General features: G+C 45.8%; 3 protein-coding genes across 3 annotated transcripts; 2 read left to right on the top strand and 1 right to left on the bottom strand.

Annotated features, from left to right (window-relative positions):
* Nucleotides 1–2,612: 2,612 nt before the first annotated feature.
* Nucleotides 2,613–4,754, top strand: PHALS_06017 (nad synthetase; the record flags this gene model as incomplete). Its single annotated transcript, XM_024723355.1, has 1 exon — nucleotides 2,613–4,754. One exon carries the CDS (start codon nucleotides 2,613–2,615, stop codon nucleotides 4,752–4,754), a length of 2,142 nt encoding a protein of 713 aa, XP_024574341.1.
* A 130-nt stretch (nucleotides 4,755–4,884) lies between these two features.
* Nucleotides 4,885–6,796, bottom strand: PHALS_06016 (agc protein kinase; the record flags this gene model as incomplete). The annotated part of the gene is made up of 12 exons (XM_024723354.1): nucleotides 4,885–5,094; nucleotides 5,152–5,301; nucleotides 5,361–5,471; nucleotides 5,549–5,711; nucleotides 5,778–5,851; nucleotides 5,912–5,986; nucleotides 6,054–6,107; nucleotides 6,164–6,238; nucleotides 6,302–6,349; nucleotides 6,412–6,496; nucleotides 6,571–6,672; nucleotides 6,753–6,796. 12 exons carry the CDS (start codon nucleotides 6,794–6,796, stop codon nucleotides 4,885–4,887), a joined length of 1,191 nt encoding a protein of 396 aa, XP_024574340.1.
* A 5,286-nt stretch (nucleotides 6,797–12,082) lies between these two features.
* Nucleotides 12,083–12,330, top strand: PHALS_06015 (uncharacterized protein; the record flags this gene model as incomplete). Its single annotated transcript, XM_024723353.1, has 2 exons — nucleotides 12,083–12,139; nucleotides 12,190–12,330. 2 exons carry the CDS (start codon nucleotides 12,083–12,085, stop codon nucleotides 12,328–12,330), a joined length of 198 nt encoding a protein of 65 aa, XP_024574339.1.
* Nucleotides 12,331–16,376: the final 4,046 nt, after the last annotated feature.

The following is a 16,376-nucleotide window of genomic DNA, read 5'->3' as shown; positions in this document are numbered from 1 at the left end:
AATGATGCAGACATCTTCTGCTGCAGGTGCTCTAGCAGCGCGTTTTCGTAATTTGAAACCGCATCTAGACGCGCATCGATTGCTTCGGGGCGTTGCGCAGCAAGGTGTTGCACGTCCTCAGGGCCAAGCAAGGACATCAATATTTTAAGCGCGTCCTGCATGCCCTGGGTCAAGAGGAAATTGTTCCATCCTCACAAAAGATCAGTCTAAACGACTCAGGTGTAGATTAACTATAAGTGCTACCAAGTGTAGCGGGGCTGCCGTAGCTTTGCGCTTAGAGTAAGCATAGTTCAGGTGATCGACCTTACGTTCTTCAAAAGAATCAGTACGAGTGTAGCGGACCGCAATCCGCTACCTCAAATAGTAGTTAGAACCTTAACCCAAGGCTGATAAATTCTTATGTTTAAAATGTAAACTGTAGTTGTTTGTTTTATCAGCGGCAAAGCCGCCAAATTTTTAATGTATAGATTTTCCTAAATATATATAGTAAAGTCTAAATACATGCATAACTACTGGCTAACCAGCCACGTATCGTATTCTTATTTGGGTGCAACACACCATGCCCATCTCGTGTGACACACACCCCTGTTACCAGAGTACGTGTAACCCCGTTACACCAATGGCGTCGATTGATGCTTGACGCGGACTTCGAGATGACAGTTCACACTCTCAAGCTCTTGTTGTGAACAGCCCCACAACGTCTCATTCAATAGGATGCTGTAACAGCTGCCAAACGATTTTTAAACTTGAAACATGGTCGGTCCCCACTGCTAAGAAGTGGTGCATGACGGGCAGTCCTTCTTCTTCTCCAAAAGAGATGAATTCTACGGCGTTTGGGCAATCTTGTCGAAGTTAAGAGTGAGATATACGTGAGTTTATCGAAGGGGAGTATTCAGTTAATTTCATCAGATTGATCCCTAGCCCACCCATCAGCTTACTAAACGGTATACGGGAAAGTAAGCTATCTCTTGTTCATCTAATTGATCAGTGTCGGTGAAAGTCACCCCTCCACGGCTGGCTCTCGCAAGATCCTGCGGTTGTAGTGGCACGTAGTGTTTCTCCGAAAGACCCAGCTTGCGTCCAAACTGAGCTGAATCAGATCTCGAATACGCTCTCTGAGCTTCCGCATTGCATTGAGTGACTTGAGGCCCCCATCCACCACTCGCAATAGCGTCGCAGTTTTGAAGCATAAGCTAGCTCAGCTGCGGGGGATATTAAAGACGATGCTCCTTTTACATCAGGGTGATTCACATCCGACTGGATCGTACAAGTGGTATTTGCTTTAGTAAGCCCGTAGAACACGGTGTTGTTTTGGGGTGTCTTGTGTACAACTACGTCTTTATAAACAGAATCTATGTGTACTTGCGGAAGTTGATGAGCATTTTGGAACTCGATTACTAAGTCCCACAATTCCATAACGCTTTTATCTTGTATACTTTAGAATTTGTATTTTTTGTAAAAATATCCTTTTCAACGCGCATACACCAAAAGAGCTACAGCCACCTCAGCTCATCCGCTACATTACACGATAAGTGTTGGAAATATTCGGACTAATCATGAAACAGTTGATGCTGAATACATGACAAAGTATAGGCCACGAAAACTCCCTCAAATCACTGCGTCGCAATATGACCGATGGGTAAATATCGATACCTGACAGGCCTTTGACCTGTCACTAGAATAGCTAGAAAAGGCTGCTCGATACAACAGCTTTCATCTTTCATGGGTAAAGCTCTGGAATTTTCCTAATGTACCGTAAGCTTGACATAAGCGACGGTGATCCACCAAGTACAACGATATGTCCTTGAAAATCCTAATTTAGCTCTACCATCGAGCTGGCTATACCAAGACTGTCTTCATGATCAGAAAACATGCCAATTGATGCGGTGAGGGCTCGAGTTGCATAGTTGTTTGCGTCGCAGCATGGAGTTGCATTGGATGACAACATGTCAAACTTTCCTTTGTGTACCTGTCTTTAGCAGCAAGATCAAGACCCAATTGACAGAAGTGGCACATTCTTTCTGTACACCCCGTTTGGGTGCATTAGTGCGACTTTGCCGTCCAACGAGTGCCCTAGCACTGCTGTTGGCTCTACCTTCAGATGGTCAGCTAGCCAACTGCGCGTTTGGTTGTCCAGTACACGAAGGCTCAGTCCGATCGGAACATCGTGAGATTTTTTGTCTACACAATTGTTCATGCATCGTCGATATAAATGACCTTTTGTGCTGACGACGAATGTGGCAGACTTATTTAAATATAACACTGTAGATTTAAAGCAGCAAATCGAAGCACTGGTGTCTTAAAAGACTCTCGATTTCTGTGCGTAATTTAATGAAAATCACACTTTTTTCTGTGCATGACAGAAAAAGCTACGATAAGAAATTTAGCCCGTCGGTCACGAGAAAGATTTGACTTTTGTGCAGAGGACTTTTTGTTTATACCGAAAGTGAATCATAGTTTCTATTTGTCGATCGAAGTATTGTTTTTTTGCATACAATATATTTTGGTATCTGGAGTTTGTTAGCTCACGATTATGAAATTTATCTACATGTCAAGCTACAATCAATGGAAGTGCGTATTTTCTCACAAAAAATAATTCCAACAAGGCAAGCATGAGCGCATTGGTGACTGTGGCCACGTGCAACCTCAATCAGTGGGCGCTAGATTTTGATGGTAATTTAAAGCGTATTCTTGAATCAATCCGTATAGCCAAAGAGCGTGGAGCGCGCTACCGCGTAGGTCCCGAACTGGAGGTGTGTGGCTACGGCTGTGAGGATCATTTTCTTGAGCAAGACACGTTTTACCACTGCTGGCAGTCTCTCGAGACTATTTTACGCTCGGATGTGACTAACGACATTCTGTGCGACATTGGTATGCCCGTCATGCACAATGGTGTACGCTACAATTGTCGCGTCTTTTGCTTGAATCAACGCATCGTATTTATCCGTCCAAAGCTCTTTTTGGCTGACGATGGCAATTACCGCGAAACTCGCTGGTTTACTACATGGAAACCTAATTTAGACAAGTCCAATGCACGCAGTCTTGACAGATTTGTACTTCCTGCCAGTTTACAGAAGCTTACGGGCGTCGTGCATGTGCCGTTTGGATCAGGTGCTGTCTCCACGCTTGACACCTCCTGTGCGTCTGAGACGTGCGAGGAACTCTTCACACCTGACAGTCCGCATATCAATCTTAGTCTTGCAGGTGTGGAAATATTCGGCAATGGCTCCGGATCACATCATCAGCTTCGTAAGCTGCACCAGCGCATGGACCTCATCCGTGGCGCCACTACAAAGAGCGGCGGTGTTTATCTGTACGCCAACCAGCAGGGTTGCGACGGTGGACGTCTATACTACGATGGCTGCGCTGTGATTGTGGTAAATGGTCAAGTGGTTGCGCAAGGCTCGCAATTTTCAGTCAATGACGTCGAGGTGATCACGGCCACTGTTGATCTCGACGACGTGCGATCGTATCGTGGATCTGTAAGCAGTCGCAGCGAACAGGCTAGTTCATTAGACACTGTGATACCCAAAATCGACGTCAATTTTAGTTTGTGTCATGATGATATGGTGATTGCCCAACCTACAGCCCCTATTGAAGTTCAATACCATATTCCAGAGGAAGAAATTGCGCTTGGGCCGGCTTGTTGGATGTGGGACTACTTGCGTCGTAGTGGGGGCAGCGGTTTTTTCTTGCCCCTTTCGGGTGGAGCGGACTCATCGTCTGTTGCATGCATTGTTGGCGTAATGTGCCACCTAGTTGTAGACGCTGCCAATGACGGGAATGAGCAGGTTATTAGAGATGTCCAGCGCATCATTGGGACATCTGATAGAATGTACCAGCGCTTGACGCCTGAGGACTTGGCCTCGCAAATTCTCTACACGACTTACATGGGAACAAAAAACAGCTCTGCGGCTACTAAAAAGCGTGCGGCAACACTTGCTAGCGAAATTGGGTGCTACCACCTCAGTATGGGTATGGATATTGTGGTCGATGCTGTTGTGAAGACCTTTTCGCTTCTTACAGGTAAGACGCCTCAATTTCTGTCGAAAGGAGGTACAATGCAGGAGGATCTGGCACTTCAAAACATCCAAGCTCGCTTACGTATGGTAATGGCTTACTTACTCGCTCAATTGTTGCCATGGGTGCGTTCAAAATCTGGTTACCTTCTTGTGCTGAGTTCGGGTAACGTTGACGAGGCGCTACGTGGATACATGACCAAATATGATTGCAGCAGCGGTGATTTAAACCCGATTGGTGCGACTTCTAAGGGCGATTTAAAGAAACTACTACGTTGGGCAGCTGTCAAGTACCACTATCCTTCTCTTCAGATTATTGAAGAAGCTCCTCCGACTGCAGAGCTACGTCCGACAGATGAAAGAGCTGAAGAGTATGCTAATCATTCTCAGTTGGACGAAGATGATATGGGAATGACGTACGATGAGTTAGGATTTTTCGGGCGTTTGCGCAAAATTGACCGATGTGGACCCTACTGGATGTTTCAAAAGTTGATTAACCTCTGGAGTCATGTGACGCCTACAGAAGTAGCGGTAAAGGTTAAGCGATTCTTTTATTATTACTCCGTTAACCGTCATAAGATGACTACGCTAACGCCGTCGTACCACGCTGAAAATTACTCGCCGGATGACAACCGCTTCGACCTGCGTCCGTTTCTCTACAACACCCGCTGGACTCGTCAGTTTGACTCGATTGATAAGCTTGTGGCGAAGTTGGAGAAAATAAAAGAGCAGTAAACTTATTGTTTAACCAAGTTTAGTTCGCAGCCATCCGCGTAGCGTCATTAATTTTCTAAATATCGTTGTCACCGATAATTAGACTTGCAATAGTCGGTAACAGTGTACTGTTAGTCGGAGTTTTGCTAGTTTATAAGAATCCCTTGATGCTTTCCCGGCGACAAAATGAAAATCCTCGAAACAAATTGTTGTCCTCATCAATTACCGCGTCGCAAAACAGGTCAGACGCAGACATACTTGTGAATTTCTTATCGAAATAACTGGTGTCTGCCTCGTCAGAAATGTTAGGCACCATGGGAGGAGGAACGCAAAGGGTTTCCATTTTCTTCCAGTTTACCGACTGTTTGGTCGAACACGTAAGTATTGTAGCTGGACATCACAGTGAAAATGCACATACCTTAAAAAAAGGATGGCGTTTTAAGGCGTGCACTCCCTTTACCACAAACATAGACGATTTACCGCCGCCAAGCCTTTTGCTTACATTACGTTCCAAAAGAGACTTGAGTAACGAGTGCGCTTCGCCGGAAAGCCATGGTGGTAATTGAATCTGTAGTAATTGAATAAGAAATAAAGTCCATCTTCGATGTTTAAAAAACAATAGCTAACCTTGGCTGATAGAATCTGCTTGTGTAAGTCCGTGGTTCTTCTTGAAGTAAAAGGTGGTTTTCCAACCAGCATTTCGTACGCAAGCGCGCCAAGAGACCACCAGTCCGCAGCCTAGAGATAGAATCAAGGTCAACACCATCAACCACAGAAGTTTTGTTGCTAAAAAGAAGTATTCATGATATGGTTACCGAGTCATATCCCTTGCCGAGTAGCATTTCCGGGGCCATATATTCTTTGGTACCACATATTGTCATCAGATCCTGCCCTTCGATAAACTCTTTTGCCAATCCAAAGTCCGTTAATTTGATGTGTCCTTCAGCTGATATCAGTACATTTTCGGGCTTGAGATCCCTTCCAAATTCAAAAGATCAAGATTAGGCATATAAGCAAAGAACGATAATAGTATCAAAGGCTTACCGGTGAATAATGCCGTGTCCATGGAGGTGTTCCAGCGCTAAAATCATTTCAGCCAGATAAAAGCGTGCTGCATCCTGCCCAAATCATATAAACAATATGTCAGCTTTATCTCCAGTTGACTGCAAATAATTTACCTCCGTAAAAGTCCCTTCCTCTTTTAAATAAGAAAACAACTCTCCTCCGGACTGGTACTCCATCACAAGGTAAACCTTTGAAATTACCGCTTTTGGGCATTAGATGATACTGCAGTGGATTTGGTTGCTGTGCTTTAGTCACCTTTGAATCTGTTTGAAAAGCGTAATGCAGGCCAATCACAAAAGGGTGACGGATCTGGCGAGATAGCGATGTTATTATGTGACGACGACTAGCGTGACAGAAACTTTTACCCTTGTCATTACATCGCGCTCAGTCTTCATATAATGAACGCTATCCATATTGATGATGAACTGTTTGCTTATAATCTACAGCAATCGGACACACAAAACGTAAGAAAAAGAAGTGATGTACGAAAGAAAAAATAACACCTTCATTGCGTGTACAGTTTTGATAGCAGAGTGCCGAACCAATAAAACCTAGGATCACGCTCAAACTTAATGAAAAAAAACATCCGCAAGATAATTTTGATTAGCCTCGCCTTGCCAAATGCGCCTTGACCAATGACCTTCAGTAGCTGAAAATCGTTCAAACTCGCAGTTTCCTTGTCACCTGGAGCTCGTATCCTACAAAATTATTTGAGGTTTTCTTAGATGCAATCAGAAAAATGCAACGCTGATTTGACAATCATACAGCTTACGGAAGCTTCTCAGGATCGCCACCTAATTCCACTGCCCTTTTCCCAGTGCGGAAACATTCCTTGCAAACGGGACGCAACAAGTGACGTTGTCCTCCGTGAAATCTGACTCACACATAAGGATGAAAACGGAACAACTGCTGATATAGTTTCGGATCGGATCTTGCTTTTATGATATGACGCACTTATTATAGCCTTTCGTGATGCAGCATGCTGCACATAGCGGCATCGTCGGCAAGTTTTTTATAATGCATGCACTCGCATTTTAGCCAATAGAACCTATTTTCTGGCTGAAGAATTTCAATGATAGGATTGAAAAGTTTACGAAACTGCATCTTTTGCTGATTATTGCGCAACTAATACTACCGTTGCGCCGGCTTTTTATCGTACTATTGACTCGTAATGTAACAAATTCTGGGTAGATGTTCCATAATCTTGTAAGCTTATTTCTTACACATTTGTTAAAGTTGTATTAAATACATTAATAAATTATGCTTTGCACTATTGTGTCATTGTGAATATTCATTTGTACCAAAATATTGGTGTTGATGACAACGATGGGGCTTCAAAAAGAAGGATCCATGGTACAGGTGTGCTGCTAGCCGACCGTCACATAAAAAAGACTCACCCTTGAAATAGCAGAGCAAAATTGACACCAAAAAAAGGAAGAGGGTCTCGGTTTCGCTTCTGCTAGGAGCGCACGAACTCAAATTTCGTGGCTTAGTAAAAAAAATTCCCCTACGCAATGTGCAAAGCAGTCCCGGCGCTCCTGGTAGCACTTCAAGTCAATTCCAAGACTGAGTCGCGAAAGGACTGTAGCTTCTGCCATTATTATGTTTGAGAACCTGCAACAGGGAGAGATAGAGCTTTGTCTGTCATTGATCTCGTCGGGGTCAGGGATGTGGCGGCAAATGTTGGAGGAGGTAGCCGATCGTCTGAAAGTGCTTCTTAACCTCAAGAGTGCGCTGCAGAGATATACCCCAGCGCTCCACAGCGCGCACAAGCATAGCTGTCAGCATGCAATACCTCATGGAAGGAGGTGTTCCCAACCCGTATAGACCTGAAACCACGGATGTCGTGGTCGTTTACAACACCTAATTAGGTGTATCGGGTGATAGCCTATTTCAGGGGTTTAAAAATCTTATCGCCATTTTGGCATCAGAAGACCCTCCGGAGGGGAGGTTACGGCTTCAACTTTCTGGGAGAATCTCCAAACAGTGTGGCTTGCAATGAGACCTTTCGCGTCCACCCTACCTCATTCGAGAAAGGGGTGGATGTCATATTAAATACGTAATACTACTTCCGTACCGCGAGGTTCGGATGGGGTACCAGTAGTGGTAGCTTCAATGCCGCACCAGAGGAGGTGGGTACCCTTATGTTGACGTGAAAGAGAGATTTTTTGGATGCCAAGCAGCGTGAAGTACTTGCAGATAAAATGTGTGAGACTAAAATATTTGTGCCATGCATGCCCCCTACGAAGCGCAAGGGCGGCCAGCGAGTCTTCGCGAGGAAACGTGGAGCCCTAATAGGCAAAGAGCGACCAGCTTCAAATAACACGAGTGGTTTTCTACCTCAATGGGGTGGATTTGATGAGACCTAGCCCTTATAGCAGTGACTTTCTTTAGGAGAGGTGGGGCACATAGGCCACGGCTGTTTGTTTCTAACGTTAACGCCGCGTACTTTGTAAAGCGGTGAATATTCCTGATAGATTGAGAAGGTATCACGTACGACGCGCGACTGTCAAAGATAGTAGATAGTACACATATGCATGGAAGATACCACCTAAGTATAGTTTCTCCGTGCGTCGCGGACTTTGATAAGCTGTGGATAGTCAGGATAGATTGAGAAGGTATCACGTACAAAGCGCGACTGTCAAAGATAGTAGACAGTACACATATGCACGGAAGATACCACCTAAGTATAGTTTCTCCGTGCGACGGAGAATATCTGAACATTAACGACTGTATGGGTTTTAGCGAATATTGGAGATGTACAAGGGTAAGTTCAGATTGACAAATACTATAATAATAGTAGTATTTTTATGGTAATATGAGAAATTGTATTCGAGTTTCATTTATCACTTTATCAAAAACGATTAATTAAAATAATAGTTTATAAAAAAATACTAATTGATATCGTGCTGATTATTATAACGACCGACTGATATTTATTAATAACGAAAGAGGACTCGGTAATAGTCTTGAAGATCATAATTAGCCTTCAAATGATATTTGATGACCCCGACAACCTGAGACATTGTCTGGTCTTGGATCTGTAAACGAGGTATGAATTTATTCTGGGTGTGCACGGCTGAAATGCAATGAGACATGGGTCGGCTGTAAGCCGAAGAAGTTAGGTGCTGCGCATTGATCTCCTAATTGAGCTTTGGTGGGTCATAATTTCACCTCTTATAAGAAGCAGGAGCACTTTTGGTGTGAGCACGAAGATGCGTTAGCTTTCGCGCAGTACAACGGATTGCCGGATATTGATGGCAGTGATGATATTGCTTAGTCCCTCAATCATAGTTTGGAAATGCAGAAGCAGCGGTGAGCAGGGTAAATCTCTGCTCAGATATTGTGGTGCACTGAGCCTACTTCTGGAGTGACGGCAAAGAGTAACTGTGCTGTGCCAGGGCGGGTCGCGAGTGATAGTGAGTGGGGATCGCAGTTTTCAGAGCCAGAGTCGGTGGGGATGAAGGGTGAGTGCAAGTCGCGAGTAGTAAGACCAGGCCTTAAAGATAAGGAGGATTGCAACAATACTGTTATGCCAGCACTGCCGTGTGATGGGCATATCTTGCGGAGTAGTGAAACTTCACAGACAAGTGGTGAGAGAAGTAACCAGTTATGGAAAGAGTGACCGTGTTAGCCCTATGGAACGTAAGTCCCCACTCCAGCATTAGCTCTTATACAGCTGAAAATTTTATCCTTGAGAAATATATGCAAGGAATTGCCAGACTGTAAGTGCAACGGGGTCTCACTTGGCCTTGGTATGAAGGGCGCGGATCACACATGATGGTGTGATCACACAATTTGGTGGAAGATGGTGTGACCACATAATGGTGTGGCTACACTTGAGTAAAAATCAGTGTGTGGCTGGAACAGCCAGTAGTTCTAGTTTTAATTAGGTTTTACTATATATCTAGTAAAACCTATAGATCTAGATATCGGCAACTTTGCCGGATAATAAAAACCTGGAAATACAGTTTACGTTATAAACGGAAGAGGTTTCTAGCCCTGGGTCAAGGTTGTAGTTACTCTTGGAGTAAACGGATTTCGATTCGCCACACCCGTACTGGTTTTAAGTATAAAACGAAGGTCACCGACCTTAACCACTCTCCCTCTAAGCAAAAGAGCAACGGCAGCCCACTGCAACAAGCTTACTATAATGGTACCGTAGTATCAGAGGCGGAGATAAGCTCGTTATCCGTCATAATTCTGTCATCAAAGACACTTGCCGAGTTCCTGGGACAGCTCTCTTCAAAAGTCCCACGGGTCCTTTTTGTCCTTTATCGAAGATATGTCATGACGAGATGTAGAGAGTGTGTTACCCCCCCGGTACGAAAGTGCGTTATGCATCTGACCTATTTCCCAAACCGGACATTGCGTCGCGCGGCAATGATCTTAACCAAGGGGATAGTGTGACGTCATTATAACTATCTTCCGTGCAAAACACTGAGCGGTTTTGGTGTGTTACAGCTTCTCTTCCTGCTCGGCGCCGACATTTTGTATCAGTAACGCAAACGATAATTGGGAATAGTGCATGTTTATAAAAAGCTAAATGCAACGACGTTTTTTTAATACAGACGCTGATCCCAACAAATAATTCTAGCAGATCGACATGGTCGGTTGAACTTTGTTTGATGATTGATGATAACAACCAACTGCTGATGAGAGACAGCGATATTTCTCTCGTAGCAGATAGAAAGTCTTGCACGATACTTCGGGAATGGCTAGATTTCTACGGAGACTGTCTATTGCATCAGCAACGGTCAATTTCCTGGCTATGCAGCAGCTAAAACCACATCGCGGCTACGCACAATCCTATTACGAAGATATATGCGTCCATGGTCGTGCAGAGCACAGAAAATTGGCTGATGAGAACCTATCAGACATTGCGAGTATCTGCCTCATTAGACGAGTGCGTCTTTTGCGCCGACGATGCTTTCTTTTCTAGCTGCTTTTTTCGTAAGCAGAGCCTGTGGATAGATCCTACAAAGATAAAGTTACTATAGATTAATCAGTGCCTCTGTCCCAGATGACACTGTTTAAATGGGATATAGAGTGCAAAATATGCCTACACGGCACATCCCTCACCGACCATCTGAAATGGATAACTCCTGAGTGTTGCAGAAAGGTCGCTTTTAGGGCAGTTTATAGTAAGCCTCATGCGTTCCCCGATTTTGGCTATTCCAGATCCAGATCAACTAATTCTGTCGGCTTAGACGCTTCAGCCTTTGCTATTGGTTGTGCCTGGGCAGCTATGAGTTAATCCCACATGCTTCTGAGCGTGTATTGATGCCTCAGGATGCAAACTTTGCGCGCGACACATAATAATCCTTAAGTGGCCACCTATAAAAGGATTCGACATATTGATGGGCAAGTTTTCGTGAACAAATGGCTGCTTGGTATTTTTCACATGTCTTTCAACGTGACGATTTCTCAATTTTTCGTTGCTAATAGAAAATGTATGCGGCGTCGGCTCCGTCAGCTTAGCATTTAGAAGAATAGCACTGTTCTAAAAAGAAATACCTCTTTGTGCGCGGTCTCGACCACAAGCTGCTCTCTGTATCTGTGTTCACCGCATGCGGTGCGGAAGTGCACAAATGCGGGGAAACATACACAGTTCTTCTGAGAGGATATATAATTGCCAAGGGAGAACGATCGAAAAATCATACGCACAAAGTTTGGCCAGTACCTACCCGTGCACTGTAGCTGAGGTCGCAGCTGTGGATGAGTCGAGAAATTGGCACTCGCTTCTTGGCCACACTGCGTAATATTATGCGCTGCATAAAATTGCGAAATGGATTCCACGGCTTCAGCCAGGTGAATTCTTCAGTTGGCCGCATAAAGCCATCTCCGTCCAGGCAACCGTGCAGAAATGATGTTTCAACATCGAGCTGTCTGACGACGTATAATTCGATCCTAGATAATGTGAGAAATGTGCGGCTGTGCTGAGACTTGCGATAGGAGAATAAAGTTTTAGTACAAAAACATGACAGAAACATTCAGCAACCCATCGGGCCTAGAACCGGACAATATTTCCCCCTGCAGCTCGCATAAGACCGAACACATTTACTGACAATACCCCAAACGTTTTAAAGTCGACGCACAGCATCCCGCAGTTAATTCGTAAAATGAGACTGTAGCTTACACCAAATTTACTCCTTCCGAAACGGGGCCGGATGAGATGCTATAGCTTCTTGATTTGCTTGAGGGATCTTAGCCAATTCAACTTCATATCCATATGTAAGGCGAAGCCTTTTGTGTTCACGCTCAGCAGATTCGGAGTTGTCGTCATGAACGGCGTAATGTTCTCGACTCTAGTCCCCCGTTGGACAACCCAATCATCCACAGTTGGAGGCAGAGCCGGAAAGTCATTAGACGGTCTTGACACGCGATTAAGCTCGTGACGACACAAAGTGACCACCCAACACCAGTTGGCTCTCTCTCCCTTGGTCAATCAGGAAAGGATCACGATAGTGGATTGCAATTAGTTTGTCTCAGGCAATCGCTGGTAGCGGGGAGTGAAAGTGGTGCGATCTGAGTCAGTCGATCAGAACATGACATCCATGAAAGACCATCAGTGAGCGATAAGAGCAAACTAGTTTCAGATTAAGAGAAGGTAAAGACGGAGTTCATCGGCCCATCATGAACTTTCTGTCAAGTTCTTGATCACATTATCCGCTTTCATTTTCTCGACCACTGATAAGCCGAAGGCGGGGCAACGTATGCAGGGGCGTATCGAGATGGTTGTTGCTCATCGAGAGCAATAGATTTCTGTAGACTAGAAATGGCAATCCCAAATGCAATAGTCCCTGGGCATAACCCACAAAGATTTAGCGATGAGCTTTAGTGTCAAACTTTTCCACTTGGTCTTATCAACATACACTGCCACCGCAAGTGTAGCCTGCTGAGCGACCGCCTTCTCACATTAGTTCGAGTGGTGTTGTGTCATGGCTGGCAGCACTTGGGAGCCTGTCGTTAATGTATACAGCAGTCTTATTCGTCTCATCCCATCATTTCTTTGGCAATGCATATGATGCGACATCGCGCGCATCTCAGCAATGAAGCGATTGGCTCGTCACGCGAGACTATTGTTTAGGCAACGAGAAGGTGACAATTTTGTAAGAAATGCGTTCTTACACACATAAATCATTAGATTTTCTTGCTGCAGAATTCCCCACCATTATTTGTCTTGATGCAACGGATACGGCTTTGAACACGTGCCTCCTTTTGTGCCTTAACCAGCCTCGCCCTTGAGCATGATCCAGCACATCTCGATATGCCGTGACCAGTATTCAACAAACAGGCCAAACATGAGCTTTCGATCATCAACACCCAAATGATCCTGGTAAAAACCTATGTGATTTTCGCGAGACTATTTAAGCGGATCCAAAGAAATACCGTCAATAGATAGGCTCTCTACTCTTCACCGCCGGCGAAACTCGTCGAAATATTTTTGTGGCATTGTGTGAACTCGCGCAATTTTCCGAAACCCCTTACAGACCTAGTTGAAAGCAGCAATCCAAGTCCTGTGCTGCATACTTAGTATGTTCTCGCTCAGTTGTTGCTACCGCCGTGGTGCCTCAATCGATTTGATGCCGGTTGTCTTTGTGGACGCGAATGGGGTAAGTGATGCGACGACATGCTGATCGACAATGGAAATTATATTGCTCTTAAGCGGTGCTCCAGTGATTACGAGTCGAAGCGTCTGCAAATCGTAGATCTCTCCAGTGTTGAGGCAGAGTATATGGCTGTATCTCTCGCACTCGGAAGGCTATATGACTTCACCATCTACCTGAGGAGCTTGAAATCACTCATCTCAAACCACCATTGTAAACGCTGCCAATCACGCGTGGCTCAGAATGCCGTCGACCAGTCTTTAAGCAAAGAACATCAATCTACGCTACTACATCGTACATGAAGCAGTACAGGACGATGAAATCAAGATCCCGTTCATCTCATCCGCACGACCAGATTGCAAACGTATTTCCAAGCCTCTTTCAGCAACACACTTTGCCAAACATGTTAACTCAAGTGGTGACTGACTGCACCTTGATGGGTAACTGAGGAGAAGTGCAGCGGGACTGCCGTAACTCCTTACTTAGATAAGGACATCGACCTTTTGTTCTTTCCAAGAACCAGTACAAGTGTAGCGGATCGCAACCCGCTACTTCTAAATACTATAAAGCATTGGACAAGGCAAGCAAGCACTTCTGTTCAGAAACGAAACTGTATGCGCTTTGTTTTAGTTGCGGCAGAGCCGCCAATATGTAGAACCCAAGGTTTTCCAGAATAATATTGTAATATGCATTCCTGCCACGTAGTGGCTTTTTGTTGCGGTGTAGCCACACCACTGTGTGATTACAATAACTTGTGATCGCACAATCTTGTGCGACCAGCCCTTTCATACAAGGGTACGAGTAACCCCCTTAAACTCTCCCCCATAAAATTTGTGAATACCCACAATTCACATATAACGGTCCCCTCATACGAGACTCGCCTGTCTGAGACACCCTAACGTTCTTTGAATTCAAATTTGAACCTTCTCCGCTCTATGAGCCCTGTGTCTACGACACAAGGTGCATCTCCAGACAATACTTTCGCGGCTTAACGGGAAGAACATCCCAAGCACTCGGCACTTGAGCGCAACACACAGCGCCCACTCCGGGTGACGGATTTCATCGTCGAGGAGTTGGATGAAGTCGACTACGAGTCGGATACTCCGTTCCCAGCATGGGATGACGATGAGGATGAAGCGAGCCAACGGCGCAACGTGAGCCCAGCTCAATCCTCGCGGACACCATGTCTGTTCCCCGACCTCTCGGCTCCCGTGGAAAGTGGCATAATTACCAATCGACTCGAAGAAGCATAGGAGCAGCTATTGGAGGATGCTCATAGGGCGGCTCTCCTGCGCTCGTATCCACATTCAGGATCCCGCTACTGAAGCGAAAGACACCATCACTCGATCTTAGGCGTCTACGTAGTCAGGCCCCCGGCCACAACACAAGCTGAGCTTGATCAGCGGAAAGCTTAGCGAGCTTGCTTCTTGGTACCACAAAAGATTCCAATGCATCGGTACCGCGCTTGACTTCGACCTCAAATATGAGGTGCTTCTGTACCCGCAATGTGGACCATTCCTGTGGTGCTCACCCCTTGATAAATCGCTGCAGATGACGAAGAGCTCTTTGAGCGATGGGTGCAACGGCATCGGAAACTTTCTTTGCTGTTTACCTTAAAGAAGCTCAAGGAAGTGGACTTGCGCGTTAAGAGCCATCTTAGATTTGAATTTGCCAAACTCAAGGCGCAACGCCGACTTCCTGCGTATTGTCTGCGACATACGGAACAATCCATAACGCTCGTGTGTGCTCTGTGGTTTCTCACACGGGTCCGTCTACGACCACAGCAACTCAAAGCCACAGCTTGATCTCAGCTCATGGCCCTCCGACTTCCCGGGCTACTGCTGAGATGCGCGGTGCGCACGATGGAGCGAAGCGTCATGATATCCCAATTATAGGCGTCCACGACATCTGAATAGTCTTGCCGAAGTGGCACCTAAAACTCCTACGAGTTCTCGGAGTTCTGGGTATCCGCGCCACTTCATAAGATATTAGGTTTGTCCCTGGCGACGACGTCGACCCACAAGGCGTTTCAAGTGGTAGTGGGTGCCGCCATTCTCATCGAGAAGAGTCGGCGGCAGACGATGACGAATTTAGTCGATCGTCGCCCGGTGACTCGCGATGCTAATCAAGCGTTAGGGGCAAAGTCCGTCGTCAACGGCATTCTGCCAAGTATCTCTCCGAGGTCGTCTACCACTGCGCAGAAGGCCTCGAGAACCTGGAGCACATTTTGCACCAACTGCCTCACGTTGAGAGTTATCGTGATCTGTCGGAGCGGCTCTTAGCCGTCGAGCCGCTTCGTGCGACGGTGGAGCGCGTTGGAAACAGGAAGTACTGCACCTCATGCTCACAACCAGTTGCTGGTTCAGCTTCTGGGTGGGTGAGCGTCAGTGGGCGCCGCCTCGGCGCCTACGCTTTCGCGTTCACTTGCACCAGATCCCTGTACGGCTTAACCAAGCCCAAATAAAAATCGGCTGGGTGCACATATGTCTCGAAAGGTTCAGCGTATACGCTAGGCCTCGCTTGACCACGACCTTAATAGGTCCAATATACCGTCGACAAAGCTTTGTCTTAAAAAAGCAGAAGCTGCATGTATAGACGGGTTTTTTACATTTAAAAAAACAGGTCTCCGACCTCGAAGTTTTCAAAATTTCTACTTCATGTCTTGGCTTTATGCCATCGCAAAGCGAACTTATTTTGAGAAACATAATCTGATAGACAGGAAGTCATCAACTTCTGTACGTACAGTAAGGGGCTGACATCATCTAAGCGCTCGGCTATCTCTCCCCTACCAAGTCCTGAGCGATGGGACGGCGGCGTCAGCGAGATGCGAGGATGAACAAGACCGTTCACGTAGACCGGCGTGCAGCCAGTACGAGAATGCACTGCATTGTTCAGAGCAAATCTATGACTGGCAGCATGGCACTCCAGTGCCTCGGGGTCTCATCGCAGACGCTGCGAAGGACGTCCG

This window comes from Plasmopara halstedii (assembly GCF_900000015.1).
Source record: "Plasmopara halstedii genome assembly, contig: Scaffold_292, whole genome shotgun sequence".
Lineage (NCBI taxonomy): Eukaryota > Oomycota > Peronosporomycetes > Peronosporales > Peronosporaceae > Plasmopara > Plasmopara halstedii.
This window is presented reverse-complemented; position numbering and strand designations above follow the sequence as displayed.